This window comes from Alexandromys fortis, unplaced genomic scaffold, assembly GCF_014885135.2.
Source record: "Alexandromys fortis isolate MF-2015 unplaced genomic scaffold, M_Fortis_MF-2015_v1.1 scaffold_0, whole genome shotgun sequence".
Classification (NCBI taxonomy): domain Eukaryota; kingdom Metazoa; phylum Chordata; class Mammalia; order Rodentia; family Cricetidae; genus Alexandromys; species Alexandromys fortis.
Window position 1 is genome coordinate 43859505 of NW_026067949.1, and position 15433 is coordinate 43874937.

Consider the following 15433-nt stretch of genomic DNA (forward strand, 5'->3'; position numbering starts at 1 on the left):
GCTGGAATTAAAGGTTTGTGCCACCACTACCCGACGATACTATTATTTTATGGCATTGGGATTAAACTCGGGGCCTGGAATATGCTAGACACACGTTCTATCACTGAACTATATCCACAGCCTCCCCTTTTGTTCTTTCAAGACAGAGTTTCTCTGTAGCTTTGGGTCACAGCCCCTTTTTACTTGTCTTGTTTGTTTTGTTTTGAGACAGGATCTCATGTATTCCAGGCTAACCTCAAACCCACTGTGTAACTGAGGACAGCCTTGAACTTCTGTCTGCATTGTCTTTGTCATCTGAGAGCTGGGTAACAGGCATGCAGCATGCGCCAACAATGCCTGTTTATGTGATGCCGGGCCTCATGCATGTTGGTCTGGTTCTCTACCAGCTGAGCTACATCCTAACTCCCCTTTTTACATTCATTTTGAGATATTAAATATTCCAGGCTGGACTGAAATTTGTGCCTCTCTTGTTTCAGTCTCCCGAATCACTGGGATTACAGGTCTGACCTGACCTCTTAGATGTTCTTAACACTACCATTTTTATCCTCATTGATCAAAATATTTCCCAATGATTAAACCACAGAGTAGAAGAGGAGAGGTTTGGGATTCGAATTCATACGCAAGCGTGCAGAGCTCCAGGCGCACACACACATGCATACACACACCCAGGCACACACATACATGCACACACATGCCCAGGCATACCCAGGCATGCAACATGTTCCTAGGAACACACATATGCTTGTACACACCCAGGCACACACACATGCACACACATGGGAAACTTGAAGCATCTTTGGTGAAGTCACGGTTGCTTAGTGAGGCAGTCCGTGCTTCCCACAGACATCACACAGAGGTGTTGGAGGCAACAAACAAGTTATGCTGGAACGATGCATGAATTCCAATCCAGGCCAAGGGTAAGTGAATTGCGTGTGTAAGAACCAAGGGACATAGAAGACTGAATACACCCTGCTCTTTCCTAACCCTGAACGGTGCCTTTTACAGACCCGTCTTACAGCCTGTTCACTAAGGAAAACGTGCTACACTCTGGGCAGTGTGTGTGTGTGTGTGTGTGTGTGTGTGTGTGTGTGTGAGAGAGAGAGAGAGAGAGAGAGAGAGAGAGAGAGAGAGAGAGAGAGAGAGAGTTGGGGGTTGGAGAGACAGCTCAGTGGTTTAGAGCCCTTGTGGCTCTTCCAGTTCCCAGCACCTACATGGCAGCTGGCAACCATCCATAGCCAATGCCCTTTTTCTGACATTCATGCACATGTTGCACATACATGTTTCTAGGCATGCGCATATTGCACATACACACGTGTAGGCAAAACTATTATACATACAAAATAAATCTAAAGTATTTTTAAAAATAAGTGGTATGCATGTGTGTGTATGGGGGGGTATTCTTAGCAAGCCTTAGAGAAGACACTTGAAAACCACTAAGCTATATATACCACTATGTAAACCCACTGTAAAGGGACCCAAGTTGACTCACCCAGAAGGCCACAGGCATCCTTGGGTGTCTCACTGCTTCCCCGAATGCCTCTCTCCATGAACCTCTGTGCTTAATATCTGTCAGAAATGTCTTTACTTAGTCTCCAATCCTGCTTCATACTGGCTCCCTGAACATTCCTTCATGGGAGCCACACATCCTGGTTTTGCCTGGATGGAGGCTGTAGGGGACAGGAAACTCTTGAGGCTGCTGTAGATGCGAGCTGTGCTTCTGTTCCGATATTGTCCATGATGAAACCTTTCTCCTCCCACGTTACCTTCATTTGTTGGGCCCATGTCTTATCCATTTCTCTCCCACAGGCCAGGAAGCTCCCCCTTACCTTCTCGGTGCTTAGCTGCGAGATGCGTGGAGGCAGGCACCTAACCCATATGTCTGGCCATCGTCATCTTCAGAGCTGATGGGTGGAACTGACTGTAGATTTAGCAGATAGGACAGCACCTTTGTCTGGTGTTGTCTTCTTGGAGGGCAGGGTGACACTCACAAGCCTGGCAGTGCATTGCAAGCGCTGAGTGACATTCGCAATTAAGCTCTGGGCCAGCAACCTGGGTCAAGTGAGGCCTGGGGACAGGAGGCAAGACTGCAGGGTGTGACGTGTCACTCTGGGTGGGACATACACACACACTCATCCTAGATCCTCTTACTCTTGTGGATTAGGAGGTACGTTCCCCAAGCCAGCCCTGGATGCCTGAGCTCCTTAACCCAGAAACAGAGAACAGTGACCCCACAGCATGTGACTGCAGCATGCCAGCTGCTCCACACGAGCCGTGTGTGTGTGTGCACGTGGGCCTGTGTGTGTGCGCACGCATGCGTGTACGTGGGCGTGTGTGTGCACGCATGCGTGCACGTGGATCTGTGTGTGTTGTTCCTGCCTTTCCCAGGGACCAATCCCCTCAAGATGAGGCTGAGATGAGATGACCGTTAATCTACATTCCCAGATCATTCTTCAGCAAATCCAAGATGCCTGAGTATATTAAATAGGTATTAAGTCTCCCATGAATATTTACAGAGAAATCTATACTTAATTCCCTTTCCTACACCCACTAGGAAATACAAAATAATAAATCGTATTTAAAAACGGAAGTGAGAGATTTCAGGGAAAGAGGATAGAACACAACACTCGATGTCTACAAGCTTTTATTTTCCCTGACAGCATCTTTTGACATTTTATTAACAAACGACAAACAATGACAAGAAAGCACTTGGTTTTATATAATTTTCAAAAGTAGTAAGAAAGTAGTTTTTTTAAAAAATAAAGTTCGCATAAAAATACACTAGACCTGCCGGGCGGTGGTGGCGTACGCCTTTAATCCCAGCACTCGGAAGGCAGAGGCAGGCGGATCTCTGTGAGTTTGAGGCCAGCCTGGTCTACAAGAGCTAGTTCCAGGACAGGCTCCAAAGCTACAGAGAAACCCTGTCTCGAAAATCAAAAAAAAAAAAAAAAAAAAATACACTAGACCTATATAAGAAGTGTGTGTGTGGGGGGGTGCTATTTGGAAATATGAAATCAAAATGAACACACTTTTAAACAGACTCCACTCAAACTACACTTCTCCACTTTCCAGAGAAACTTATTTGTTCCTTTAGTCTGTGGCGCTATGGCTGGAACCCAGGGCTTCGCACTTGTTAGGCAAATTGTCAAGAGCTGCACCAGCCTCGGGAGAATCTTCCCCGGGCTTGTCCACCAGCCCTGCCATGACAGTCCTCATGCCCTGTCACACCTTCAGCAGAAAGGCAGGAACACAGAATCATGGGAAACTGAGGCCAGCCAGATACACCCTGACCCCAACACCAGGTATCTGAGTTGTTCCAGCCAGACACACGCTGACCTCTGACCCCGGTTATATGAGTTGCTGCAGTCAGCGTGGGCTGTTAAGGAATATTAAGGGGACCAGGACGGGGGGAGGATGCAAGACAATGGGCTGCTGTCCAGATGCGTGCCCAGAGATGCCCTCACATCCGCAAGGCAGAAAAGCTGAACGAGGGAGGAGGCCACGCTGCTCATGAAAGAGTACACCATTTCTCTCTGTCCTAGCCTTTGAGATGTGGCCTTTCGACAATAATCACCTGGCAGGAAGAAAAATTACATATATTTAATTCAAACAAAAATTTTTGAAAAATATGTAATTTTTAAGATTTGCATTCCCATGCCAAAAGGCTGACCAAACTATCGGGACAGGTTTAATAATCCAGAGACCTGAGCAGTAAGTAGCCCAGGGTCCCGACAGCAGGTGCTGTTCAGAAGGTCGAGTTCAGGGACAGCATGAAGGAACTCCTGTCCCTTTATGTCCCTTATGTCTGTCCTCTACCCTTGGGCTCACTGGAACCTTCTGGCCTGCAGAGCACTCATACATAAAATACAAATAGCTAAAAATATCCAATGATTGACCATCATATGCTAAATACTTACCCGAAAGTATTTGTACTTTTAAGTCTTAGGGAGGTCACCATCGTCTGTGAGAAGCACTGTCCCCCCCCACACACACACAAAGCAGTAACAGATGTAACGGATCATCAAATCCCTCCCAGCCCAGCATGGCACGCTCGCTCCTCTGTTCACCTTCAGCTTGGGTTCCGGATCCTAGTCATGTACTTGTCAGGCTGGGCAGCGCTCATCACCGTGGTGTAGATTGTGAAGCTGAAATAACAGGACCCATCCTTAGGCATGCATCAGCTTCCCCCTATGGTTCCCCGCCCCGTCTCTTGGTAAGAATGCAGAGGCAGAATGTTAAAAATGTAAGTAGAGAAGTCTAAGTGTTTTCTTCTGCCTATTTTGAAACATCCCCCAGAAGCCGAGATGGACTTTAAAATTCTGATTCCTCAGAGCTCAGGCTGTGGTGGTGACTTGGGCGGCTACCCCTGTTCTTTGCTGTCATGGTGAAAGGGACCCCCAACTTCTGTACAGCTACTCCTCAGAGCACACTAGGGGCATCCTGTGTCCTCCCCTTAGGAGAGCATGTGGGTAAAATCACAGGCTACAGGCCAGAGAAACCCTAGCTCAGGCTGGGGTTGTCAAGAGCACAGGTTAAAAGGGGAGGGGATAATAATAAAGCCAGCAATCAATCATAACGTAAAACTATATTTTTAAAAATCAAAATAACAAATACATAAAAAGAGAAATGCAATTGCCTGGCAGTGGTGGCACACACCTTTAATCCCAGCACTTGGGAGGCAGACAGAGGCAGGTAGACCTCTGAGTTCGAGGCCAGCCTGGTCTACAGAGCAAGTTCCAGGGGAGCCAGGGCTACACAGAGAAACTCTGTCTAGGAAAAAAATAAAGAAAGAAAGAAAAAGAAGCACGGACAGTGAATGTTCAGCAGAAGGAAGAGCGTGAGTGGGTAGCAGAAACTGGAATCTGGCAAAAGCCAGGTCTATCAGGGAGCTCATGAAGACTGTCCCCCTGCGGACTGAGAGACAGCCTCATCCAGGTCACCCCATCCTGCTGCTGGCTTTGTTTTTCTTGAATTTCTCACCTGGTTGTAACATGTGTACCCGCCCCTCCCCCTCAACAATAGTATGTGTCCCCTGAGACTTGGCTTGGCTCACTGCTGCCTCCGGGAGCAAGGATCCCTGGGAAATGAGGGTGTGCATGAGGCCGTAACAAACTCTTAGATGAGAGCTGACTCCTCGCTGGGCGCACACGGTAACTGAGAGAGGGCAAAAGCCGAGCACCCCGCCTTCATTTTATATCTGTCTCATTGGATCACTGCTCCCCTCTGCACACGGGCATGTGAGTCTGTCACTCTGAACACAGCATGTTAGTAGGGGTGCCCTATCTAGAGACTGGTGCAGCTAACTACACCAACCCGATTCCAGGCTTAAGATACATGGACGCATCTTATCGACTGTTTTTACACTCCCCTGTTCCAGTTCCCCCAAATGCACTTAAACGCCCCGGTCATTATCCTAAACCTGCGTCAACTGGGGTTCCAGGAACAGTGCAGCCTTACAGGACACCCCCACATCTTCTGAGAACCAGCCCATCCCCTCAAAAGGTGGGGACTTCTTCAGAGCTCCGGTGCAAAACCAGAATGGAACAGGGATCAGCTAGACCCTCACTAGGAGGAGCTACTCTTGACTCTTTCCCCAATCATCATCATCATCATCATCGTCGTCGTCGTCATCATCATCATCAGCCTCTTCTTTTTTGTTTTGTTTTTTCGAGACAGGGTTTCTTCGTGAAGCTTTGAAGCCTGTACTGGAACTCGCTTTGCAGACCAAGTGAACCTCAAACTCACAGAGATCCGCCTGCTTCTGCCTCCTGAGTGCTGGGATTAAAGGCGTTCGCCACCACCGCCTGGCTCCCCAATCCTTCTGTTTAAAACCTAAGCACCTGCCAGCCCCCTCAAGATGAGTTCGGACTCACTGACCCCTTTACTTGTTGTGCCTCCCAGCATGCCTTTCTTTGTTTTCTTCCTCATCTCTCTAACTGGCATATCAGGACAGGCAGCTGAGCTCGCTTTTAGAGGCAGTTAGTGCCGGAGCTTCTGCTCTGAAACACCTGGTCACAGGAACATTTTTTCCTGGGGGACAATGAGATGTGCTGAACATGCAACTTACTTGTTATAAACAGGAAACACAGATAAAACCTGCACAGGAAAAACATCATATTAGGAGGACCGTAAAAGGTAGAAGACACACGTGCAGAGTACGTACAAGGAGACTGTAACCACGTGCCTGGCGAGAGGGCTCAGCAGGTAAAGGAGCTGCCTGCCAAGCCCGATGACCAGAGTTCAGTCCCTGGAACCCACATGGTAGAAGGAGAAAATTAACTCCCAGAAGTTGTCCTGTGAGCACACACACTCATGTACACACACACTCTCACACACGCGCGCGCACACACACTCTCATACACACACACATACTAAATAAGTGTTTATAAAAAAGAATATAACCGCTTAACATTCCAGTGTATCTCAGGATGATTGTTGAATTTTTAAATCCTTGCTCGCTTGCTGTCTTTTTCAATCTGTTTATTTTCATTTCATGTGTTTCGGTGTTTTCCCTGCCTGCATGCCCGTGTGAGGGCTTTAGCGTCCTTAGAGTCCTTGGAGCTGTGAGCTGCCATGGGGGTGCTGGGACTTGAAACTGGGTCCTCTGGAAGAGCAGCCAGTGCTCTTAACCACTGAGCCATCTCTCTGGCTCCTGTTCTTTCTCTTTTAAACAGCAAGCATATAACTGTGCTCATTTCTTCTACTATGACGAGAAGCTTAGATGAAGACAGATACTCTAACCTATACAGACCCAAACTCAGAAAATATTAAGTGGCTTTTAAAATGTCTTCAACTTTTACTGCAACATTTTTCTTGAATTCAGAGACCTTTTTTTGCGCTCTTAGGACAGCAACACCCTAGAGAAGGTAAGCATGGAGACACAGTTACCTGGAAAAGGGTCTCCAGGTTGATGTGTGCTTGCCCTGTGGCATTTAGGGCTTTGATAGCTGGTGTTCTGTAAGGACAACAGGTCAAAGGTTACCAGGTGCCTCAGGGAAACCCTGACCCTCATCAGATGCCATTTAGAGAGGCCCAGAGCAAGGCCCAGTGTCCTTCAAACAGATTCTGGCTCCCAACCTTCTTTCCCACTTCATCTGATTTGTTCAGCTAAACCCCACTCATCCCATGTGCTCAGGGAACCTGGACCAATTGTTGCAGCAATCAATAACACCAAGCACGTGGGACAACAGAGATTAGTGAGATGTACTACTTTCTGTAACACAATGACTCACAGTGTTTCCACAGTGGAAAGAACAGGGCAATGACTGGTTTATGGAAAATGACTTCCTTGCGAAGAAAGCCTGTTAGCAGTGGCCATTATCCAGCCTTTCCTAGTCTCTTTCCCGGGCCTCATAGAGTCATTGGTAGGGTTCATGATGAGATCCAGGGCTCCTTGACCACTGCCCTCTTCCATACCCTCTACCCATCCAGGTCCTGGTGAGGATCAGGGTGTATTTTCTGGAAGAAGATGTAGGCAGGTCCCTGTTGTAGGAAGGGGACCATTCCCTAACCATGAGAGAATATTGGAAGTCTATCTTCAGGGCTGGGTATGGAGGTTCAAGCCTCTAATCTCAGTACCTGGGAGGCTGAGGCAAGAAGATTACTCTGAATTTGAGGCTAGTCCAGGCTTAAAGGCAGTTCCATGCTAGCCTGGGCTACAGAGTGAGACTCTGTCTCAATGACACGGAACAAGACAAGAACAAAAAGTCTACCTTCGGTCATCCCTCTTGGGTACAGGCTTCCAGTGATCATAATTTGTCTCAACTCGGAACCACCTGCAATAGAGCGTGTCAGTTCACCTTATCCAGGGACATTTAGAAGAATTATTAAAAATAACCCCCACTCCAGCAAATGAGATTTGATGATGAGACTGTAATTCTACTCACGCTCCACTCAAAGGGTCAAGAGGCCAAATGTCCGCTGGGCCACGTCTGTCCCGGGTGATGACTACCCCCTCCCGGGGTGAGGTACCCCCAACAATGTAGTACACATCAGCAATGAGGGGCGTCTTAGCCAGAGTCAAAACAGCTGCTTCGAAGTCTTCTGAGTCACTCAGGGTCTGAACAGAAGGACAAACCGGTATTGGCTACGGCATCCCAAGGAGAGAGGCCCACATGGCAGGGCACACATTCCAAAGTACAGCCTCCGGGGCTAAACCATGGCTGTAACCTGGAACTCCTGGCCATACCCTGTAGACCCCGGGGATCCTGAGAGGCAAACAAACAGCACCGACAAACCCCTCAGCTTCAGCAGAGAGCCCACAGCAGGACAGAGCTGTCATCTAGTTCTAGAGTTGGCTCTCTCAGACTTAGGGGGCGTGATTTTGACCATGTCTCCCTATTCCTTTGTTCTCCCCAGAGCCACTTCTTGGTCACCGCTCTGCAGTAGATGACGTGTTGGAGGGGGGCCAGGGCCTCGTACTTGCTCTCGACAAATTCTCCAAGAACACAAAGACGTGACCAGGCAAGGGTGACATGGTAAAATAACGGCAGAAGCCAGAACAAGGAACGCATTCTCACTTTGGGCACAAGAGTCAGGTACCGGGGGACGAATAGGACTCACACTGTGATGGAAGCTACAGGGTGTGGAGTGGGTGTGGGGCTGAGTTTCAGGTCAAAGGCTTGGGGCAGAGAGATGGCGTGTGGTATCAGGACGAGGAGCCAGACCAAGTCTGTGGAGTCAGGCGCAGGTCTGAGGCACACACAGTGAAGAGCATCAGTGCCCAGCTCCCCGCTTCCATCTGTGCTCCTTCGCTAAGTTCAGCTGCCGAGAACACCCTGCCCCAGGGACCCTCCATCCCCTGCCACCCTCACAATCACTCTTGTCCCCTTCTGAGAGAAAGACATTTCATAGCTACCATCCTACCATAGCACACAGAAGTACGGGGATAGGAAAGGAGTCACTGAAAGGACAATTCCAAAGTTGGGGTCCCCAAAGGTTCTATCACATGACACATTAGCCTCAAGGCCCCTGACAAGGCCTTGTTCATATTGCTGGAAAGATGAGATATTTTTACAGTGTTTTTTACATTTATTTCATGTGTGTCCTCTCTGACCCTTCTAAATCCCCATTCACCCTTTTCCTTACCCTCCTATTCTTCCTTTAAAGCAGCCAGGCCCCCCTGTACAAACCAGAGCTGAGCTCAGTTCACCCCCATTCTTGTCTCTGTTGCAATAGTACATTACTGATTAAAATCTGCCCATGTCACCGTTAGTCGTATCCAGCCTTATTGTTAATGTTTACATAGCTTATTCTTCTTGGGGAAGAACATCTGTCTTATTAAAGGACACAGAGCCCTGCAATATGGTCTCTCTGTTTAGACCAGCCTGGGGGAGGGGGACGCAACGTCAGTACTCACTTTGCGGATAAGCCAGCTGATCGGAGAGTGTCCCAGAGAAATCGCTGCGATCACATTCTCCCACCACCAGCCTTTATCTGCAGGTGTAGAGAAGCGCCAATCAGTGTAGGGTCCGAGCACCATTCACATTTTAAAAAATAATTTTTAGTTTCAAAAGTTCTTTATTATGTTTATTTCCATTTTTATTCTGATGGTGTGTTTAGGTGTGTGCGCCGCAGCACGTACGTGAGAATCACGGGACAGCTGCTGGAGCCGGTTCTCGCCTTCCACTATGTGGGCCCTGGGGAATCAAACTCAGATCCTAGGACATGACAGCCGGTGCCCTTCCCTGCTGAGTCATCTCACTGGCCCTAAGCCTGAGAGTCAGCCAATCACAAAACACCTATACCAAGTGCATGCACATATACATATAGTAGTCAACAAAAACATGCAGATGTTCACTGATCTCTCTTTTCCCTTTTTCTCTTTTATTTATCTTTTTACATTTTGAGGCAGGAGCTTCCTATGCAGCCCAACCTGCTATTCCTCTGCCTCAGCCTCCAGAGCGTTGGGATACAGGTGTATGCCACCATGCCCAGCTTCCCTCAGGTTTTGAAAACAGAATCTTTTGTACCAGATTCAATAGCAATTATGTTAGATAAGCTCATTCTACCAATAATTATCTCAGGCAAAATTAAATTCTGTTCCTTTCAAGGGAAGCTGCTCAACAAATTTTAGGAAGGAGTGGCAAACTTTGTCTTTCTGGCGTATCTTTAATAAGTTTAAATATGAGAGCATTCATCAGTTCTGTGTGTTACAGACTAACTCAGCTATTTTAAATTGCTGACATTCCAATAATCAGTTTAACAAACATCTTAATTCATAAGATGGAATCAAAGCTTGTTAAATAAATATATACATTTGTAGAAATTTGTAGATATCACACACACACACACACAAAAACCATTTAACATTGTCATGCTGTGGTTTGGATTTAAGATTCAGATTCATTCATGACTGGTATTTGAGAAAATGTTGAATAAATACACAGGTATAAAAAGCTGAATACTGGGCCAGGTGGTGGCAGTGCACGCCTTTAATCCCAGCACTTGGGAGGCAGAGGCAGGTGAATCTCTTTGTTTGAAGCCAGCCTGGTCTACAGAGTTGAGTTCCAGAACAGCCTGGCCTTCACAGGGAAACCCTGTCTCAAAAAAACAAAACAAACAGACAGACACACACACACACAACCAAACAAACAAACAAACAAACCCACATACACGTGAATAAACCTATCCAAATGAGGCAATAACAGCACGATGTCACCCAGGTCATCAGATGAGGAATGCCATGTGGATTCTCTGCTCTTCCTTAGCTTTGAGCCCCTGGGGACAGAGGCAAGAGGTCGCCTCTCCCTGGGTTTCCCACATATTATGGAAGCAAACAATGTCCCTGTGAGGTTTGGGCAATGACATGGAGCTGTCAGCAAACAGAACGACTGGCGCAGGTCCCAGGAGATCAGTCCGAGAAGCACCTCTTCCTCCCACAGCTACCATTTCATTTTGTAGCCTCAGTTTCCAACCCTGCCTCATGTATGGTCCCTGGGGTCAGCCCTGCCTGTGTCGGTGAGAAAATGTCTGAGCGTATGCATGTTAAATCCAAGAGCTTCACAAAGGTTGCCTGTGCACGGGGTCGTGGACCAGTGGATGAGTTCAATAGTCCCTTAGTGTTCCTCTGACTCTGTCTTAACCCAACACGGCTCAATCTCTACTGAGCAGCCAAAGAAGGTCAAAGCATAAATCAGAGCTACGATCATGGTACTTCTGCAAGCCCAGCATTCAGGATGCTTATAACAAAGATCCTACTGTTTCAAATGTGTGTGTGTGTGTGTGTGTGTGTGTGTGTGTGTGTGTGTGTGTGAGAGAGAGAGAGAGAGAGAGAGAGAGAGAGAGAGAGAGAGAGAGAGAGAGAAACCTGTTGACTCTTTGGTCTGAAACTCTCCTATGGCATTTATTCTGCTTAAAACCCAGCCCCTCCTCACAGCCCTGCACACAGGTACAGTTTCCTCTGCATCTCCAGTGTCCTTACCCCCTGCTGTGACTACACAGACTATGCCATTTCTGGACTACACCAATAGTAACAGCTATTGCCGTATCTACCCCGACTGTTCATTTCATGATACCCACCATCTTTGCCATTGCTGTCAGACCACAGAAATGATCTTCCCCTTGCCTCTGCAGACCCGGACTGGGGTCACATGGGTCAGGCCTTCCCTAGCCCTTGACCCTAGGGACAACCTACACCCTCACTCCTCAGCACCTTCCTGTAGTCCCAGCACCGCCTGTGGTCACTGCCCCGTCTCACAGGAAGTAGAAGTCCTTGGTTCTGGAAGTCTTCCTCCACATATTCTGTTGGTTGAGAGTGAAGGAAGCAGATAGAAGGCCTCAACAAGGGTTTGATTAAAAATGCTCCTGAGTTTGTTTTAATCACCTCGTTCATCACCAGACACCGTAAACTTGTGTGGACGTTGACCTGTCCACAATCCTACATAGCCAACAAATGTAGTCCCCGTGAACACGACCTGAAATCAAGAAAACAGAGCATCGTTTACCACCCAGCAGGAAGCAAGTCGAAATCACTTAAGTCCCCTACACTTTCCTGCACTTTTGTTTGTGTGTTTGTATAGAGAGTGCCTCACTGTGTAGTCCTGGCTGGCCTGGAACTTGCTATGTAGACCAGGATAGCCTCAGACTCACAGAGATCTGCTTGCCTCTGCCTCCTGAGTTCTGGGATTAAAAGTGTGTGCCACCACACCCAGCTTCCTAGATTTTTTTCCCTTAGAGATTTCAACATAACAGAATGAGACTCTGAAACAGCATTCTGGAACAGGTGCTCTTTACCTGGTTGGGAGAGGGGTCCACGAACAGCTAGTGAAACAGATGGGGGTGGGGTACAGCCTTCCTTTCCCTAGCTTCTAACTAGAACCACACCGCTTTTTTAAAAAAAAAAAAAAAAAAAAAAAGATTTATTTATTTATTATGTATAGTGTTTTGCTTGCATGTACACCTGCAGGCCAGAAGAGGGCACCAGATCTTATTACAGATGGTTGTGAGCCAATCTTGTGGTTGCCGGCAATTGAACTCAGGACCTTTAGAAGAGCAGCCAGTGCTGTTAACCATTGAACCATTTCTCCAGCGTCCACACTGCTTTTTTTGTTTTGTTTTTAGAGACAGGGTTTCTCTGTGTAGCCCTGGCTGTCCTGGAACTTGCTCTGAAGACCTGACTGGCCTTGAACTCAGAGATCCCTTGCCTCTGCCTCCCAAGTGCTGGGATTAAAGGCGTGCACCACCACACCCTGCTCTCCAAATTGCTTTTTAGAGAATGCTTGGTAAAGCAAGAAGTAATGGTGTTGCCTGCGGCTCTATCCAAGGACCTTGCTGATTCTTGGGCGTGAGTGACAGGTGGCAGACGATTTAGAACACCACCCGTGGTGTCAGTCTGCAGGAGTCAAGGTAGTTACCAGACAGACTGCTAAGTCAGACAACTACTAAGACACTTAAAGATCTGAGCCAGAACCGGCAGATGTCAGCATTACCGATCGTTTCTCGCCCTTTGCATTCTGTGTGTCTGCGAAATACAATTATTCACCCAGAAGACTTCCATTCTGAAAGAAGCAAGTGGGGTTTAACTGGAAGCGTGTTTGAAGTTCATGACAAGAGACGCTCTATGTTTATAAGGTCTGTGGAGTCAGGGGAACAACCGGAACGTATTGAGGTTCATGTTGGGGTTAAGCCCCACTAAAGCTCTCAGGATCCAGAAGGATTGCTATAGATAGAGGTAGAAACCTGACGAACAAGGTCTGAGAGTAAACAAACTAAATTAGCTCGCATAAGTTTTTTATCATTTTATTCTTTTTTAGATTCTTTCTAGGCTCTCTCTAGTGCTCTCCTGGTGTTCCCCTCGACGTTTCTCTTTGATGTTCCTCGCTGGACCGACATAGACATTGTTAATTTTCTGGTAAATAACAATGATACCAAACATGCATTTCTTAGGGTTAACAATTGGGGTGGAGCTTGTTCCTGGGCTAAGTATCAGGGTGCTGTATCCACTGGGTCCCAGGTAAGAAGGAATTTCTTTCTCTGGGGCTGGTTTAGCGTCCCAAGGGTTTCTTCCTGTATATTTTAGGGGTAAAGGTAAAAACGGGTAATTTCCTAGACTAAGACCTGTGTCAAATGAAAGATGAAGGTCAGAACAGAATATTAATAGCTTGTTAGGGTAGAGCAAAAGCTGGCTATACTCTTCTGAGTTGGCTGTTAGAGAATTCAAGGTCATCCTGACCTGTTTATCCGTAAGAGCAGACACACTGTCTCTCCTGCTTAGTGTTCCGCTCAGGGCTCCTTTCTTGTCAATAAGCCCTGTCAATAAGGAGACTTGTGGGGGACCAGCTTTATGTAGATTTGACTAGGAGAACAAAGGTTTGACTGAGTGAATGCTTTCACACCAGGGCCCCACAGTGTGGATAAAGTCATCCAGTGCCAGTACAGGAAAAGCCAGGTTTAAAGGATGATTTCTACACAGCTGGGATATTTCGGGATGAATCCCATTATGGAAGGGAGAAGAGCCACAACCTCACAAGGTTTCTACAGAATTGACAGTGACTATCCAAAGACTAGTGTTCCAGGAGGTCTGCAAATCGGGTTCTCCACCAGACCACACTCTGGTGGACTGTCTGTAGATCTGCCAGCTGTAATTTTACTGTACAATGCTTGTGGCTCACAGCAGCAACGACTCACCAAGAGCAACCAGACTAAAGCTCAAATGCTTGAAAAGCCACCCTACATCCAGCTTCCATTTAACACTGCACTCATCAGTGTAAACCAAGTCACAAGCTGCAGTGGTTGAAAGACACCACCAGCAAAGATCTTCAGGCTTTGTTTACTGGAAGCATCTAGAAGCATCTCAAAGAGCGCACAGTTTGTACTGTTTAGAATGGCTAGCCAATATTTTTATATTTTGAGAAATTAAATAGACCTAGAGTAGTATTTTTCTTTTTAAAACTTAATATTAAAGCTAGGTATGGTGGTGCATGCCTTTAATCCCAACACCAGCGCCTAGCACAAGGGAGTTCAAGGCCAGTCGGGTCTACTTCGTGAGTTTCAGGACAGCCAGGGTCACACAGAGAAAACTCTGTCTCGAAATAACAAAACCAAACCAAACTTAATTTTGTACTGATAACCTTGTTCACTGGGTTACTCAAATTTGCTCCATCTGAAAAATGTGCAAATAACTTGGGTGACTGAACTGTGAAAGACTTGAGATAACAGGCTTAACAGTTTGTAATTAATATAAAGGCTCAGAGTGGTTATTCAAGAACCGGCGGGAGGGAGAGAAACCTCCAGTTACACACCCGGCTAGTACACGCTTTATGTCCAACCAATCTTGATTAATCTGTAAGACTTTAAGACAATCCTGAAGCCATTTATGACAATTCTGAATCCTCTCAGCCTCTGTGCCATAGTGCTTCCCCTCCTCCCCTGGGAACCAAGGACCCAACAGCTACACTTGCTCGTACTCAGTTCCTGAACAATTACCCATATACGTATGCTTTGGTTCTGTCCCCTGGGAAACGAGGTCAAAATGACCTCTTACCTCATCTGATCTGGCAACAGCTCTCCAGTCAATTATTGGTAATAGCCCTTTCAAATAAGCCAATCAGAATAGTCAAAGAACAACCTCCCTTGCTTCTGTGGCCCCTTTAAAAGTAGACTGTACCCGCTATTCGAGGTCCCTCGGCTTCCCGAATGCTGGGGGCCCCTGTCATGACAGAATTAATAAAATCCTCATGCTTTTGCATCGGCTGTGGTGTGTGGTCTCTGGGGGCGACTCCTTCTCGGTGTTTGGACGCCAGAGTCCAACAAAGCCTATTTCTAGAGTTAGTACTTGATATGATCATTAATATGGCAGAAAGTTTAAACAAATATAATAATCTTATAAATTTTGAGGAAACCTTAAGGTAAATTTTAAAGAGTCAAAATAAAACCAAAGGATTATGAGATTAGTGGCAATAAAATAGTCCTTTAATTTTGATTTTTCCTCTGTCCT

At 46.8% G+C, this 15433-nt stretch overlaps 3 protein-coding genes across 4 annotated transcripts in view; 1 reads left to right on the forward strand and 2 right to left on the reverse strand.

Annotated features, from left to right (window-relative positions):
* The window catches only part of Uso1 (USO1 vesicle transport factor), a 116117-nt gene that overhangs the window by 95729 nt on the left and 4955 nt on the right, over nt 1–15433 (forward strand). The window lies entirely within an intron of this gene.
* Nucleotides 1–15433, reverse strand: part of Sdad1 (SDA1 domain containing 1) — a 114327-nt gene that overhangs the window by 53177 nt on the left and 45717 nt on the right. The gene's annotated exons all lie outside the window — the stretch shown is intronic.
* Nucleotides 2625–15433, reverse strand: part of Naaa (N-acylethanolamine acid amidase) — a 22651-nt gene continuing 9842 nt past the window's right edge. Inside the window, exons 4-11 of the mRNA XM_050149926.1 lie at nt 11822–11912; nt 9356–9432; nt 7884–8056; nt 7710–7772; nt 6886–6952; nt 6065–6093; nt 4065–4142; nt 2625–3571 (exon numbers count right to left, since the gene is read on the reverse strand). Of these exons, the coding sequence (XP_050005883.1) occupies nt 4067–4142; nt 6065–6093; nt 6886–6952; nt 7710–7772; nt 7884–8056; nt 9356–9432; nt 11822–11912 (576 nt within the window). The 3' untranslated portion in view covers nt 2625–3571; nt 4065–4066. The remainder of the gene's footprint in view (nt 3572–4064; nt 4143–6064; nt 6094–6885; nt 6953–7709; nt 7773–7883; nt 8057–9355; nt 9433–11821; nt 11913–15433) is intronic.